An 18,373-nucleotide genomic window follows, 5' to 3' on the forward strand; every position below is an offset into this window, starting at 1 on the left:
TGAGTGTAAAATAATATTTTTTTCAATAAAAAGGACTCAAGCCAGATGTGGTGGTGCACACCTGTAATCTCAGCAACTTGGGAGACTGAGGCAGAAGAATGGCAAGTTCAAGGTCAGCCACAGCAATATAGCAACTTGTTGAAACCCTGTCTCAAAATAAATAAAAAGGGCTCAGGGTGTGGCTTAATGGTAAAATCCCCTGGATACCAAAACAAAAGAAACAAAAAACCCAGGGGCCCAGCCTTATCATCTGAATGAAAAGAAAATTCTGAACCTACGGGAAATTCTATTTCTATAGAGCATGATCTCTACAGCAGGTTCAGCATGATGAGATTGCAGAATTACTTTTCTTTTAAAAAATAATGAGAACTGTCAGCAACTAAATCATTCTATGGTGACTCGTATAGACTCAAAATCTAAGGGAAAATATCAGTTTAGCACTCCCTTTCCATACTAAACTGTTATGAAAAGTAATAAAAACTGTAAAATGTTTGTGTCTCAACTTAGTACACTTTCTTAAATGTGAATGTGTTACAACACTGTTGTGTGCTTTCCTTGACCAGGGCGATGTATTGCCAGCAAGTTAGAATGCAATGGAGAAAATGACTGTGGAGATAATTCAGATGAAAGGGACTGTGGAATAACAAAGGCGGTATGCCCACGGAAGTATAATCCCATCCCCAGTGTAGAGCTGATGGGCGCTGGGTATGTAACAGTTTTTTTTTTATCATTTGGGGGAAAGGTGTCTCAGAATGAGTGAGCTAGAGGCAGCAGTGCAACAGAGAGCCACATCATGAGCCATCTTCCTCATTAACTTCTTACAATTTCCACCAGTCCCGTCTGATACTGTGTTATCTATCACGTTCAGGCAGCATGTGGTCCCGATCCTCACTGCTAGGGTATAAAATAATTTAGAAATGTCATGGGTTCTTTTTCTTGTTCTAATTCTCACACATGCCTCTGAAAGCCCTTTTATGGATCAGGTAGGTTAGCTGGAGGCAAGCCAGTCTAGGAGTCACCAGCATGGAATCTTCGGACTAGGTCTTGAATAGATAAGTAACCACTTAAAAATACTAGGAGCAAATTGAGAAGGAGGGTATCAGAAAAGTCTGAATGAAAAGAAAATTCTGAACCTATTGAAAATTCTATTTCTATGGAACATGATCTCTACAGCAGGTTCACCATGATGAGATTGCAGAATTATGAGTGAGTGTGTTGAGGTCACTCACTCATAATTAGGAGAGAAGTATAGTCAGTCCTTTGGTATAAGAAGCAAGCCCAAGAGTCAATAATAGGAGACAAAGGCAGAAAGAAAGGAGTGGGGAAAACAGAAAATATGAAAGAAAAAAAAAGTAAGAGTAAAATTTTTATGAATATGACTAGGGATGCATAGATAGGCCTATATAGTCTAAAGACAGAAGTTGAGACCATATGGTAATGTTTCAAATCTACCAAGTAGTAAATGGTGAAAACAGGATTCAAATCCAGACTTCAAATTTCAGGTTATTATTTCTTTCATTTCGTGCTGATTCAGGAAAAAAATCTGCTTAAAGACAGAAAAACACTGGGAAAATCCTCAAGAGACCACACAGCCCTGTGTTTGAATAGAGCCCTGAAATTCTAATTTTCCTGTTTCAGGAATATTCAGTCATGAAGGGCATTGGGAGTTTAGCAAGAATTTCCAAATTCATTAGGCTGAGCCAGTACCTTGGGAGAGTTTAGGAGATAAAAGAGAAATCAGGGGAAACGGAAGAGTTGAGCCTTAGTTTGAATCATTAAAAAAAAAAATCAGTAAGGTCAGTCTCCAGTACCCTCCATTCCCCCTTTCCATTTGGGCTAGAGGGCAGGCTGCTATCAGCATCTATTGCTTCATACTGGACTTTAAAAATGTAAGTCTTCACTTATGTTGCCAGAGTTGCATAATATGAAATCTTGAGGCCTGAAGAACAAACAGCCACAACTGTAAATATAACCTCTTTTGATTTAGAATAAAAGCCAGAAGCCATTGACCAAACTCAGAGGCACCAGTAAAGAAAAGATATTAGTATGGAAGTAAGAGGAGCTGGGTTGTAGGCCTGGTGCTCCAGCAACTCACTACATCACAGCCAAGTTACTTAACATCTCTGGGCCTCAGTTTTCTCATCTGTATTTTGGAAGGTTACAAACTGATTTTGAGTTTCTGTTCTAAGAGTTTCTAATTACTGCTGATTTCACTGAGAGCACGTCAACAGACCTTTTTTTAAAAAAAAAAAAATCAATGTGTAGAAATGATTTCCTTCTTTTCCTTTCTCTGAAGAAATCCTCAGCCAAAAACTCCTACTAATAATCACATTCTCTAATATTCTTACTGGTGAAAGGAGACATTACAGACTTACCTCTTGTTCTGTGGGTCTAGACTCTGCAGTGACAGATGGGAAGGACCACATGCTATGTGTACTTTGGCAGGAGGACTGTGTGGCCTTCTGCCAACCTGAGAAGTTGTCCCAAGGATTCTCAGAAATGAGCAAAAACTGCTGGCTCAGGGACAGCCAGTCCTCTCCTTGCTCTGTAGGGACTGAGAATTAAGAATTGCTTGCTGTAATTTCTTTCTCATCTGCTGGCCTTAGAATCTTTGCCTCCTCTCCTGCCCTGCCCGCGCACATTTCAATCCACAAAAGATATCCTAAGGTGGCTGTTCCTTTTATACAATGACATCACTCCAAGAAAAATTTTAACAAAATATGCCAAAATCCCTACATTGCCATATTAGTCACCAGGTCCTACATCTGAATTAAGAATCTGGCAATAATAGTATGCTGTTTGTTTTTTTATCAGGCTCATTCAAGGTGCAAATATAAATGTACACATATTCCTGTGTGTGTGTGTATGTGTAAATATGCATGTTTATATATGTATAATTTTAGTTTATATATTTTTAATTAGTAGTAAAACCCTTGCCTAACATTTGCAAGGCCCTGCATTCAATCCCCAGCTCAGACAAAAACAAAAACTAAAAAAGTTACAAAGTATAACAGGCAAAGAAAATGAAATAAAAGCACTTGAGAAAGAAAAGGTATTACATGTCACTATGTATTTGAAACATGAAAATATTTAAAGTCGATATAAACATCTCAGAGGGGAGGGCAAGATTGAAGCTAAAAACTGTTCCATAGTTAGCTTTGCTCCCCAAAGATTCCATGGGCATGCCCTGATGGAGCCTCCTTCATCAGAATCCTATCTCCAGACTCTCTGCAGGTGGCTGCTAGCTTCATAGATTCCCCCCAACCTGGGAGCCACTTTCCTCAAATAACAAACAGAAGTACATAGTATGAGGCCTTATAAGACCAAGAGTTCTTTTTTCCACATCAATTCCTCTTAACTTAGAAAATGCAAAAAAATGAGTCTCAAGCACACTTGTGTCTGTCATGTGAATATAAGCAGTTTGGAAAGTTCTCCCCAGATCAATTTCCCATACTTTCTCCTTCAAACACCCAGTGATAGAAATTCAAATATGAATGAAAGCACATCTCACGTTGTGCTTGCAGTTCCTGAATTGTGAGGTGCATCTTGGAGAACACACAAGAATCGTTCTTTTTTTTTTTTAAAAAAAAGTAATTTATGATGCACATATTATACAATTCAGCCATTTAAAGTATAAAATTCAATAGTGCTTAGTGTAATCAAAGACATATGTAACTATCACAATATTATTTTAGAATATTTTCATACCGGTATTCCTCCACACACATGTGCCCCTAAAAAAACCCTCTGCACCTTTTTCCAAAATGGTTGCATCATTTTACATTCACACTAGTTATGCTTGATTGAAATCTATTTCTCCAAATCTCCACCACAGTTTGTTTTCATCCATCTTTTTGATGACAGCCATGTAATCAAAATGCTGTGAAATGCTACCTCACATTGTGGTTTTGGTTTGTATTTCTTGAATAACTAATAACATTGATCGTCTTTTCATGTACTCTTTGGCAATTTACATGTCTTCTTTAAAGAAATATTTAGTTTTCTGATCCCTTACCCAATTTTTAACTGAATAATTTGATTTTTTATTATTGGTTTCTAAGAGATTTTATCTATTTTGAATACAAGATACTCAGCAGACATATGATTTACGAATACTTTCCCTCACTGTGAGTTGTCTTTTCACTTTCTTAAAGGTGTCTTTGAATCACAAAATTGTTCAATTCTGATAAAGTTCAATATATTAATTTCTTCTTTTGTAGTATGTGCATTTGGTGTCATATCTGAGAAGGCCTTCTTCAATCTAAGTTCACAAAGATTTAATCCTATGTTTACTTCTAAGAATTCTGTAGTTTTAACTCTAAAATTTAAGTTTCTGATCTAGTTTGAATGAATTTTCCATATCATATGAGAAAGGTTCCAACTTCATTTATGACTTGATATGACTTTCAAGCTGTCCCACCACTCTTTGTTAAAAATCAGTTTTGCCTCATCAAGTTTTCTTGGCACTCTTGTTGAAAATCAACTGACTAAAGATGTGGATTTATTTCTGGACTCTTAATCTTCCCTATTGATTAATATGTCTGTCCTTACTCTAGTACCACACTCTCATGATTACTCTGGCTTTAAAGCAATCTTTCTACCAGGAAATGTGTTTCCTCAAAATTAGCCCTTCTTTCTCAAGATTGTTTTGGCTATCCTGGATCTCCTTTATTTTCAGTTGAATTTTAAGATTAGCTTATCAATTTTTAGAAAATAAAGGCAATTTGGATTTTGATAGGTAATATTTTGAATCTGTAGGTCAATATGGGAAGAACTTCCATTTTAACTAAAATCTTTTATCCCATGAATATGCAATGTCTTTTTATTTATTGAAATCCTATTTAGTATCTTTCAACAGTTTTTCATACTTTTAAGTATATAGGTTTTAGGCTACATTTTAAAAATACATCCCTGGGATTTTATTTCTTTTAGATACTATTATAAATAGAATTTTTTTTCTTAATTTTATTATTGACATGTTCATCACTATTATATAGAAATATATTTGATTTTTTAATATTCAATATTTTGAATAGTAATTCAATTTATGATGTATATTGTGGAATTTCAGTACACACATACACTGTGTATTAATCAGATCTGGGTAATTGGCCTGTCTATCATCTCAGACATATAACAATTTTTTAGGCTAGGAATACTCAAAATCTTCTCTGGTATTTTGAAATATTCAATTAATTGTTGCTAATCATAGTTACCATATTGTGCTATAGAACATTAAAAGCCATTTCTTCTATACCACCATACTCCTGGACTCATTAACCATCCTTTCTCCATCCCTCTGTCCTCCTAGGCTCTGGTGACAGCTATTCTAGTTTCTCCTTCTTTGACATCAACTTTGGCATCCCCATACAAATTAGAACACGTGGCATTTGCCTTTCTGTGCCTGCTTATTTTGCTTAACATGATAGCCTTCAGTTCTGCCCATGTTTCTGCAAATGACAGAATTTTACTCTTGTGGCTGAATAATATTCCCTTGTGCAAATGTACCATATTTTCTTTGTTCACTCATCTGTCTGTAGACACATGAGTTGATTCTATATATTTTCTATTATGAATGGGACTCCAATAAACATGTGACTGCAGTATTTCTTTGACACACTATTTCAATTCCTTTAAATATATACTCCACAATGGGATTGATTTATGATGTGATAGTTCTATTTCTAGTTTTTTCAGGAAGCTCCATATTGTTTTTCATAATGGTTGTGCTAATGTACATTCCCACGAACAACATATATGAGTTCTCCTTTCTCTATAGCCTTGCTAGCATTTGTTATTTTTGTCTTTTTTTATAATCGCCATTAGAACTAGATTAAAATGATATCTCACTGTAGTTTTTATTTTAAGAACTTTAAATTCTTTGTGTGTGTTTACATCAATGTAATTATATTAGTTGAGAATTCACAAGCACTTTTATCAGCCAATAATTTATTTTGAACATTAATTTACAACTTCAAAAATTATCCCTGCATTTCTTGGGTAGAATGGTGCTGTTAGTTGATTAGATTAAGTGTCTAAATAATTGATTGAATTTTTTACTTTAAATCCAAATGTGTAATAAAAGATCACAAAGTCTCATCTAGTGACCTAACTTCTTGATGTCTTCCCAACCAGGTGAGTCTGTCTTTTCTCACCTCTGTAAGGTAGTTATGGAAGATAATATTGCAGCCTCTGAGAGGGGTGAAATCTGTTCAGTTCATTTTGCCTTTTGAGTTAATGTTATAGATGTACAAAATAAATAGACATGTAGGTGGTAGATGACCTTCTTGAGTCCTCTCAAGTACCCCACCACCACCAGAACAGACAGATGTACCTATGGATCATGAAGGAGGGAGGCCGGGAGGGATATTCCTCTGCTACATGGAATTTCCCGAAGGTATTCTCTAACTATGTTATATGCTCTATGAAATACAAGGTTATCTCATCAAATGTATTTGAAAACAGAAAATTCATATTTTTAAAGGCTTTGGCATGACAGAAGATATATTTATCACTACATAATACATTTACTACACTTTTTGACAAAAACTATTTATTTTACAGAATGCATTTTACAATCTCTATGAATCTGAAAAAATAGTAGCATCTTGAAGAAGTTTTTCATCTATCAAAAAGAACTTCTTAAATGTGTGATTGAATTAAACTTCTTAAATTTGTGCTGAGTTAATTAACCTCTTTGTGCCTCAATTCTTCATCTGTAAAATGATTGTAATAATCGTATATGTATATGTATATCATATGGTTATAATACATATCAAATGAGTTAATATTTGCAAAGCAATTACTATAAGCGTTTGTCAAATAAATCTTAAATATGATAATGAGCAATTGATAAGAATAATAATTTATTCTAATTTCATTACCATGTTGATATTACTATCTCATTACTACCCCTCTCTAAGAATTCCTTTATTGTAGTATACTGAAGGGAGTGGCCCCAGATGATACTCATTATTTTATAATCTGATTACAAAATTTGCACTGGCTTTTTAAGTCATAAAAAATTATGAATTCAGTTTTTATTTTATATTGAAAATCTAGAAAAAAAAAGAGAATTTTATTGAGTCATGGGACAGAGTTTGAGCTTTTATCCCTCTTTGGATGCTTCACCATGGATTAGAAAAAAATGGGTTTTTCTTCCAGTCATTTGTCATGAGTCAAAATTGTCCAGGAAAAGAAATTTCTTTCATATAAGTAAGGTAAATTTTAAAGATTGGTTTACATCTATTGAATTTTTGAAAATTACTTTGTTTCTAGGTTTCACTTTCTGGCAGGAGAGCCCAGAGGAGAAGTCCTCGATAACTCTTTCACTGGAGGAATATGTAAGACTGTCAAAAGCAGTAGAGCAAGTAATCCATACCGTGTTCCGGCCAATCTGGAAAGTGTCAACTTTCAGGTATGCTAGTCTATCATGGTGGCAGCTCCACCACCATGATTACAAACTAAAATTATAATGAAAAATTAGTGAGAAATGAACAGAATAGAAAGATAGCGAACAATTTTAAATTGCCTATTATGTGTGTGTATTTAATTGTTCCATAACCCAATGAGGTTAGTGTTATGGTAAATTTACAGATGAAAAAATCTAAGACATCTAAATTTAAATAAACTATAGAAAGAAGTGGATTAGAAGTCCAGGTTTCCCTGATTAAAATTCATCTTTTCTCCAGTAAACATAGACCTCTAGCATATCTCACATAGATAAAAGGCTCAATTTATTCCAAATTTTCTCATATCATATCTAGTTTTCTTCTATAACAATGACATTTAGACGTAAGAAAGTGTTGGGAACCCAAGAAAAGTCAGGAGTAATCCAAGTATGATAAACTAATTCTGCTTACCTTCCTTTCTATTGTATTAGTTGGTTTGGTTGTTTTTGCTTGTTTTTCAAAGTAGCAATGAGCTACTGCCTGTAGCAACTGCCTGTTCTCAGAATCTACCCCAGTGCTTCACATGTAAATGCTCCATACTTGTTATGCTAAGGTGAGCAAACTACTTAACTTGTGTTAAGTGAAACAGAAAATACATGATTTTAATCGTGAAATCCATGCATATAAATGTGACATAGTGGAGAAAGTCTCAAAAGATCCAACTGTAGTTTTTGACAGTATGCGTTCACCAAGCAGTCATTCAACCCTTCCTTTAAAGAGACCTTCTTATACATGTAAATACAGGCATTTTTAAATTTGATACACTCAATTTAAAATCATCTAATATACATAAATGAATTTTGGGAAGGTGTGGGGCTCTACTGTCATATTTAAATACCTCTGGGAAGACGAATGATACTACTATTAAGATGCATTATATTCAACAGGATTTGCAGACAGAGATAAAAGGTAAACATTTATATATAATGTTACTCTACTGGAAGAATCTTTCTAGTTCCTAAACAACCAGCTCATAAGCTCACTTTCAAAATACAACATTTTTTTTAATGTACCTACCTGCTATTTCTTGCACCTCCTTTCAAAAGTGGCCCTGGATTTCTCTATTCCCTTTACAAAGTAGCATACCCATCATCTACACTGTCTGTTCCTTCTTCTCTTCCCCACATCTGTTTGATCAATGACTTCTGTTAAATTTTCCTCCTCAATATCTTTGCAACACAATCTTTGCAAAATGGGCACTCTGAATATTTCACTCATTTACTTCATATTTATTAAGAACTCATAATATTATAATATACAAATTCTTGCCTTTAGAATAAAATCCAAATACTTTTGGAGGGCATACAAAATCTGGCTCCAATGTCCCAGTCTAATTTTTCACTACTGCTCATGTGTAGTCCCTCCTGCCCCACCATAATACATACAGTCAGATTTTCTCTGAGTTTTTGTTCAAGATGCCCAGTGCTCCCTGTTGACACACTAACATCTTTTTCTTTGGTGTGTCATATATTTTCTTCTTGAGAGCAATTTGTAAAACCAAATATTTGTAATCTGAGTTTTTTAAAGAGATAGTAAGAAAATGTAAGCAATGATATATTTAAATAAAATAATTTCATTTCTTTGTTATTAACTAAGAGCTTTACTTTGTGAACTCTTTAAATGTGAACTAGCATACACTACAATATCTAAAAGTCACACTGAACTCTTGACTATATTTTACTGTTAACTATACTCTTTTGCAGCTGTGTTATTTTGTCTTAACTGATTTTGCAAGTTATTTAATGGTGACAAGTGGTTTATCTCTCAGTGCCTCTTACTTAATATTAAGTATTTCAAAACAAGATTTTTTCCATTGCAAATCAGACAGGTATATTTAACATTAAGAAGTACTCTTCAATTTTGAAATTTTAGAAATTCATCTATTATCTCTTCATACCTGCATAATCATAATAGTTTTACTTCTTCTTGAGAAATTCACTTTTCTACCCTTAGCTCAAGTGGGTCCCACCAGGTACTTTTTTCCTCTTACTCCTACTTCAAACCAAGTAATACTATTTAATCACCCACCGGGCAGAACCAATTGATCAATAGTCTTCCATTTCAGAAACATGGCCAGTAGACTACTAAAGTTCAAGATCTCAATAAAGCAAAGAGCACACAGGTAGAATGAAAGCAGGATCAGACAGAATCTCTCCCCACTTTTGCTAGTTATTATTTTTCTGAAAGTTACCTTAAGTTACACTGAACACTGAATCAAAGGCACAGACTAAAACTAGCCTTCATTGTTTATCATGAAGTCCCAGTTCAGGCACCGTTTCAGGAAATACAGATCTTGTATTTATCCGTGGAATCTGATTGGCAGCACAACACATACCACATTGCATTAAGTGTTTGTGGTTATCACTCTCCCTAACTCCCCAATTAACTCCCTGAATGTAAGCACTAACATTATTCCTTGTCCTCTAACAATGAGTCTTCAATGAATGCACGTTGAATGCACAAATGAATGAGTGATCATTGCATTTGATATTCACAAGCAGCTTTAACATTTCCCATGTTATACTTTACTTCATATGGATCATTTCTCAGGTACAAACTGAAGAAGATGATCTGAAGACCGATTTCTACAGGGATTTAATTGATTTTGAAAAAAATGAAAAACAACAAGACTCATCATCAGGGGCAAAGGAGAATTCTTTTTACGTACCAATTTTTTATTCCTCACAAAAAAGTAAAAATGTCCAACATAACTCAGGCTTCAAACAAGCCATTCAGGCCTCCAAAACAAAGGTAATAAAAATCTTTTCTTATCTATTCATTCTTTCATGAAAAATTAACACCAATGAAAGCAATCAGGTGCAAAAAGGGGAGAGTTTTTATATCCTAACAGTTGAATTTCTAACACACACCTCAATAGATGTCCTTTTTGTTTTGCTTTGTAAATACCACTTTAAAAGTTACAGAAGATATATCTATGATAGATAGATGATAGATAGATAGATAGATAGATAGATAGATGAATGCTTCCTTTTAACATTTGATTGTGTTTTTGTTTTCTATTTTCTTCATTATGTCATTATAGATGTGTTTCTCTTATAAATCACATGTAAGAAAACTTTGTCTTTTTGTGGAACATAAAAATCTCAAGCCTTTATTAGGGAAATTCAGCCAAGTTACATTAGTGTACTCGCTGAAACATTTGATCATACTCTTTCCATTTTTAATTTTTTTTTTCATCTCACTGTGTTTGAACACAGTGTATATATTTTAGTTTTCTTACTTTTTCTGTTTTTTCACATTTTTATCTATTCCCATTTGTCTTTTTGGTCATTTTAGAACTTCTACTCTACTTTTAAGTTCTAGGGTACTGACCCCACTCTTTTTTTTAAGTATGTTTTTATTATATTATTTACTTATTTTTTATGGGGTGCCTAGGACCTAACCCAGCAACTAGCATGTGCTAGGCAAGGGCTCTACTGCTAAGCCACAACCCCAGTCCCCTAACTCTTTTCTTGAGGGTACATTTGCTTTCTTGTTCATAGGCTTCCAATACCATAGCTTTATTGAAGTAGTTAAAAACCTACACATTCTAAGCTGTTCCTAGAGATTGTTTTGTATTTTTTAAAATATTATGTGTATTAGTTTGTGTTTTATTCTGGTTCTTTTATAAAGATTTCTCATATAATGCAATGTGCCTAACAATAATCTATATTTTATATTTGTGTAATATATAATATATGTATCTTTATGTATGTGCCACCATTTCCTTTACTCTCATCTTCTCTTTCCTGAGATTTTTTTAGTGTTTTCCTCAAATAGGATGCACATGAGGTTTATTTCCTAAGTCCTTATATATCTAAAATTATTTGCCTTTTCCCTGAGCAATGAAGATAAAGAATATCCTGTTTGTATCATAGTCCTCTTCTCTTGACGGTAGATGATATTCCATGGTCTTCTGATTTCCATTGTTGTGTAGGAAAATAATATGAAAAGCTGATTTTTTGTTATTATTTTCACTGTCTGGAAATTTATGAGAATTTATTTTTTACACTTAAAATTTAGGGTATGACTATGTATTAGATTTTTCCTATTTTCCTTGCCAAAAGCTTTTTACAAAATACTTTCAATGTATAAGGAAATCTTTGTTAATCTTTCTTCATCTATTTCACTTTCTCCATTGTGGCATGTGAAATCTCTTAAGTATATCCTGCAACTCTTAAATTTTATAGGAAACAGGTTTCTGATAGAAATTTTCATACATTTGCAAAGGTCTTTTAAAATAGTGTCATTCTCCACTACAACCACCATTCTGAGTAGCATTTGTTTTTTCCCAAGAGATGAATTAGGAGAGTGAGCTCTGAACTGTAGAACCTGGTATTGAGGAGGGAAAAGGACAGGTACTAACACTGGAGCCAATGAGACCAGCAACTGGAGGGACCATTATGTGGCTCCTGCTGCCTTTACCATAGAGTCCCTCATACTTTATCATTGACACATTTATCTACTTATATCAAAATGGGACCTTATATCACCTCACAGATAATTTTCCTAAGCATTCCATTTATCTTCAAAGAAACCCTAAGAGGTAATCAGAATAGATATCATATTACATTTCGGTAGAAGAATAAGTTGAAGTATATGTATTTAGTTTTAATTCAATAAACACTTATTAAATACCTGCTTGTGGAGGACAGTGCACTTCAGTAAAGATGCTGTGTGCCTAGGGGTGTAGCTCAGTGGTAGAATGTATGTTTAACATGTGTGACGCCCTGGGTTCAATCCCTAGCAAAAGCACCACCCCCCAAAAGAAGCTAAGTGACTTTCAGGGATCTTGGCAGTCAGTAAATGTCAGAGTTGGGAACTGAACTCAGTTATCCTGACTTTTATCCGTTGCTCTTATACATTACATTACATTTCAATATATTTGATAATCATTCACTTATTTATTCTTAATTTTAACAAACTGTGGAAAGAATGCAGCCCTGGTGATAGGCATGTAGAAAATGAGAATAAAATAGATTCCATTAATAACATATTGTTCCTTTAGTTTCAAATGGACTATGGTTTATATACTTCCTCCAAATTTAGCTAAACTTATTAGTCAGACAAGTGAGTGCCAGTATCACCAGGAAGTGGAAATACACATCTCTATGAGCTCCTTTTAATCTACTGATTTGGAATATCTGAGGCTGTGCATCTCTGGTCCTTTGTCTTTTCTTTTTTAAAATCTCTAATATAGCATTCAGGACTCAAAGTAACTACCTACAAGTAGATCCCCCCAAAATGGGAGGGAAATGGAGATGCTAAAGAGACACAGATGTGGGTATCAGTCCTGATATTAAAACATCTTCACCGAGTTGGTTTATAAATGTTTTAAACATTCTAAAGAACAGGTGTAAAACCCTCATTTGTAGATAAACAGGCATTTTTTTTTGATCCCTAAGAATTTTCTCCCAAGCAGAAACATGCAGGGTCATTTGCAGTATCAAGTCAGAACATATGAAACTACTGTCATTCAACAATTTTGTCTTACAAAATTGTCATCCAAAATCATGACTGCTATCTTCAATTAGATCTGAATAGAATAAGGAAATCTTAGTCTAGATGAGAATGCTACTGCAACTCCTCTCCATCTTCAAGCAGTGAAATCAGCATGCCACACACTTGAAATTTAATCCAAGCCCTTCATGTGATCTTAATGCTTTATTTTATTAGATGAAACCAATGATTTTTTTTGGGGGGGGAGGTGAGCAAAGAATCTATTAAAAAAATAAATAAATAACAATCAGCTCTGTAAGATCCAGGGCTTTTCTGATTTACAAAATTGAAACTACATAGATATGACTAAAATGCAGTAAGATCTCACAAATGATTAAATGCATGTTTTTAATAAACTACCATAATAGTATTCTTTAGTCTAAAATAGCCAGTTCCAGCTATCCCATATTGGTGAGAAGAATAGTATGCCTGTGCTTGTGCTAAGTTTAATTTGTATTTTCTATCATTCCATTTTTTTAAAAAATGGAAATATTGAACCTCCCGTAACAGGCATTTCAGATACCCAGGGAGATTATATACTTCTCTCTAAAAGCAAAAGCCCCTCTAACTGTCGAAAACTATGGTTCTATCACAAAATTCAAGTGTTAAAGTTAAAAATAGAATTAATGGGTACTTACTAAAATGTGAGCTCCACAAGGGCACAATCTTTGGTTACCTTGTGCCTTCTACATCCATAGTATTTGATGGCTGAAAAATAAATTAATGGAAGGCAAAAAGGTAAGAAGGAGAAAGGAAAAAGCAGAGAGGAAAATGAACCCTGAGTCTTTTGATCCTTGTGATTTTCTTTCTTTTGCTTTAGCAGTCATTTGGTGCCATAATTATAGTATACAGAAAGATGGATGGCTGCTTAATAATTACCAGTTATAGTTCTTTTGTTAAAATATGGTCATTCATTCTGTTACTATTATTCAAACATTACAATGTGTTATAATTGAAAGACCAAATAAATTATCTATTTTTTTAATAAGCTAGTATATGTGAATATTCTCATAGGCCTCAGTGGCCATTTAGGACAATATAAAGAAAAGAGATTTTATTTATTTATTTATTTATTTATTTATTTATTTATTTATTTATTACCAGGGATTGAACCTAGGAGCACTTAACCACTGAGCCACATCCCCAGTTCTTTTTATTTATTTTGAGACAAGGTGAGGCTAAGTTGCTTTGGGAACTTGCTGCATTGCTGAGGCTGGTTTCTAAATTGTAATCCTCCTGGAGTCCTCAGGAGTCAGGAGTCCCTAGGATTACAAGCGTGCCCCACCGTACCTGGCAAGAAATGAGATTTTAAGCATTATAACAACCATCTAATCCTAATTAACCTAACATAAAAAGAAATGATGAAACAAACAAAAATCCACATCTATTTTTGCCTATGTGTAAAGGAGAAATAATATAAAAAAATTTTGTTTCAAATTCACCCCTAAATCATTTGGAATCACAGCATTTTGTCATTGAAAGGAAGTGTAAAGTATTCCTTGGGGCTCTGCCCTCATCTTGTCACTGGACAACAAAAATTTAGAAAATTTAAATGCTTTTTCCAGTTAGTGATGAAGCTACACAGTTGCCAAACTCCACTTGAATCTTTACACAATCATTTTTCAATGGTTTGCATTAGTAAGGCATTCTAAATAAAAACTCAGTGGGGATGCAGCCATGGTGGGCAATCAAGAGAGAAAGATTGATCATTTCTTTTTTGGTACAGAACATAGGCCTCAGTCACACAGTTCCCATTATTGAGATAATCTCATCTGTTTAGTGCTCTGAACATCTCAGGAAAAGGTACTGGAACATAAAATGAAAATTATAATTGTGTATGAGAGAATATGCAACAGAGTTAAAATTGTTCTCATACTGTGGAAGGAAACAAGCTTAATGATAAATTAATGGCACTTAAAAGCTTTCATTACCTTTGATCTTCCTTTTTATTTTTATTTCTTAACTTTTTTTTAAATTTCATTTAGGATTCTAGTTTCGTTAGGATCCATAAAGTGATAAAGGTCTTAAACTTCACAATGAAAGCAGAGGATCTGCAGCTTTCTGACGTCTTTTTGAAAGCCCTTAACCATCTGCCTTTAGAATACAACTCTGCTCTATACAGCCAGATATTTGAGAACTTTGGTACACACTACTTCACCTCCGGCTCCCTGGGAGGTGTGTATGACCTTCTCTACCAGTTTAGCCGTGAAGAGCTGAAGAACTCGGGTACGTTTCCCTCAGCCGCCCCCTCCCCTTTTTAAAGTGGTAGGATGGCATGCAATACATTTTTTTTTCTCCTACTCTGCTATTTGAATAATTCTTCTTTGACTTTATTTAGACCTGCTTTATTTCCAGAATGATATGAAGAACAATAAAAAGTTCATACTCATATAAATTAAAAATAGAGAATTGTACCAAAAAATAAGTATGCCTAGTCTCTGTGATTGGGCATTGTATTTGTCTCTGAATTTCCTGACATCTCAAAGCATCATAAGCTACACAGCAGAAGATACATAAAAGAGAGAGGTTTTCCAATACCACAAGGAGAACAAAGGTTGTCCTGGAACTCCATTCTGAAGATAATTTACTTATAGCATTTTTATTGCAGATAATTATATAGAGCAACATTTATAGCAAATTCAATAGCAATCATTTACTTTTAATGATTTTAAGTAAAAGTCAAGGGCATAAAGTGGAAGAACAATAAGGAAACTGAAAAGGGACTGAGTTACTACAGGCCTGTACATACTCCTAGTGATAGAACATGAAACCAAATTTGAAGCTTTTTTATTTGAGGAAAGGTTACAACTTCATGTCTTGAGGTTTGGAGCAGACATTTTTGTGCTTGCATATAAAATAACAACATAAACCTCTTTATTAAATATTATCTGAAATTGTCAATATTAATTATCATTATAGTTTAAGTTCCTTTGGATTATTATTTTTTTCCTAGCTCCTGTGTGAAATGACCAAGGATCCTTGTGATGACTATCATGTTTCTCTTAAGAACAAACTGGGGGCCTGGGATCGTGGCTCAGTGGTGGAGTGCTTGCCTAGCATGTGTGAGGCACTAGGTTCAATTGTCATGTACTTCATATAAAAATTTAAAAAAAAATAAAAGTCCATTGACAACTAAAGAAAAAATGGTTTTCTTAAAAAAAAAGGGTAAAATTGGGAAACTATGATAACCAGAACTGAACTCATCAATTCCCCTAAATAAATCAAAATTACTCATCATTAAACTTTTATCAAAAGAAACCAGAAATTTATTTTAAAGTACAGTAACAGGCTAGCCCTTGGGTCAATACAATTTTAGTCCCTCTGTTCTTATATCTCATTGTGGCAACTACTAATGTTTAATATGGCTTCCCTGAGTCCCTCCAAATCTTAAGGTACTTCATAATCTATTTCCTAAGAAAAATACTGGGAAAAATATCTTTCAGAAGGATTTTTAATAAGAAGGTTTTAATAAATTTTTATCTGACATGTTTACTAAAATCCAAAGTATTTATGCTAAGTTTATTTAACTATTATATTATTATTATAATATTATTTTATTTAACTATTATACTGTCTGCCCCTCGAGTTCCGTTTCTTTATTTATTCTACTGTAGCCAAGCTTACATAATGAATTTGATGTCTTCAGCCACTGCTATAGTATCAATGCTAATCCTGAGCAAAAAAAGGCTGGGGCAAATCCTAGCTCCTTTTAGATGCTGTGGAGCCCAGACAATAATTTCCTATTTGATGAGTATACTCACATATTCAAAGCAAAGCCTTTAAAAGCTTAGAGATCAGGTCAGTTAAAGAACTGTGTAGATCTCTAATCAACCACCTAATGTTTCAATAGGTGAAGACTGATAGGCTAAACTTTACAGCTAAAACACTCTCACCTCCCCTCTCTTTCTCTGTAAATAGAGATTGACTATTAGACATACATGATGAAGGAAAGAGAGAGTTTGAGGTGCACTGAGTCACTGAAATTAATGCTCATACATATTTATATACCCGTACACACCAGATATATATAGACACATGCTATACATAAATTCACACTATATATATTACTTATAGTGTGCATATGAACAGAATATATATGTGTATGTATTTAATATACTTTACAACGTTGTATTCAATATTCTTAGATTCTGAATATTCTTATGTATAGTAAATAGACATATTATACCTATACGTACATAGATGTTTCTAAGTCACAATAATAATATGGCTGTGCAATTTTAATTGTAGTTAAAATGAAGCACATTCAAATAGAAACAAAGCTCAATAAAATGGAATTAGACCATGGGTTGGACTTGCCTGCTTCTGCAACATACATTCTGGTCTTCTCTCTTTTCTTTCTTCCTATTTCTTCACCCTTTACCTAGACATAATATGAAAGTAGAGAATAGAATTAGCTTCTGTTATACTATATTCAATGAGCATTACACTCTTTGCCTTTGAGAAAGTTACTTGAAACTTGAATGAAATAAAATAAAATTGCTTTTTGTTTTCATTCCTTGATTTATTCCTCTATTATTCAGTGTCCCATAGTCATGTTAAAACTTTGAATAAAAGTTGACATTTCTTCAGTGTGCAAGATGAAAAGAATTTCAGAAACACAGTGAAAACATGAAGAAATTAAAGTATCATACAAAATGGTAATTTAAAACTTTTGTTGGGGAAGTTATCTGCTCTGAATTTGAGGTGAAAAAGTATTCACAATACTATGTATTAGGATGATATTTTGACTAACACTATTGACTTAGAGTACCTGAGGACCTGATAGAAATACTGATCCCTGTGTTGCAGCAGGAGGACACTTAGGTGTGAAATTTGGATATTGGAAGCTCCTTGGTTAATTAGTAGATAGAAACCAGGCAGCAATGTCAGGACATATGATGGGGAAGAACAAGCTTGTGCAGAAATTTATTGATGAAGACCTAATATCTTAATGATTCTGCTTTCAATGCCATAAGAAAGACTCAGACTTTGGCTTCTTTGGGATTCACAGATAGCCCTCAGGAAATAAAATTGAGTTTATAGTTTTTTTTTGTGTGTGTGTCATAGTTAATTAACTGGACATATAAAATTCAATTTTCACTTATAAATAATAAAAACCTAAAGAAAGGAACTGTGTGTTATGAAACTAAATTCCTAGCGTGTCCCAAGGATTTTGCTGATCCACTTATAAAACAGTGCTACCACCAAGAAAAGGGAATTGTATTTATTTAGCCAGCTTCAAATAGTCATCTTTTTTGCTAGCATTGAACAGGCCAGGTAAACATGAGGGCTCCAAGCTAATAATTTTTTACTCCCAACTAGTAACACATCTCTTCAAATATGTCAAACTGTCAAAAAAGAAAAGACCTGTGTAGAAAGCAGATCTAATTCACAATACCCAGCCTTATTTCTCAGAGATCTGT

At 33.8% G+C, this 18,373-nt stretch overlaps 1 protein-coding gene across 1 annotated transcript in view; it reads left to right on the forward strand.

Annotated features, from left to right (window-relative positions):
- C6 (complement C6) overlaps window positions 1-18,373 on the forward strand; it is an 89,047-nt gene that overhangs the window by 25,015 nt on the left and 45,659 nt on the right. Inside the window, exons 5-8 of the mRNA XM_026410245.2 lie at window positions 564-705; window positions 7,279-7,417; window positions 10,002-10,202; window positions 14,936-15,176. Of these exons, the coding sequence (XP_026266030.2) occupies window positions 564-705; window positions 7,279-7,417; window positions 10,002-10,202; window positions 14,936-15,176 (723 nt within the window). The remainder of the gene's footprint in view (window positions 1-563; window positions 706-7,278; window positions 7,418-10,001; window positions 10,203-14,935; window positions 15,177-18,373) is intronic.

Source organism: Urocitellus parryii, chromosome 1 (assembly GCF_045843805.1).
Source record: "Urocitellus parryii isolate mUroPar1 chromosome 1, mUroPar1.hap1, whole genome shotgun sequence".
In the NCBI taxonomy this organism is placed as follows: Eukaryota; Metazoa; Chordata; class Mammalia; order Rodentia; family Sciuridae; genus Urocitellus; species Urocitellus parryii.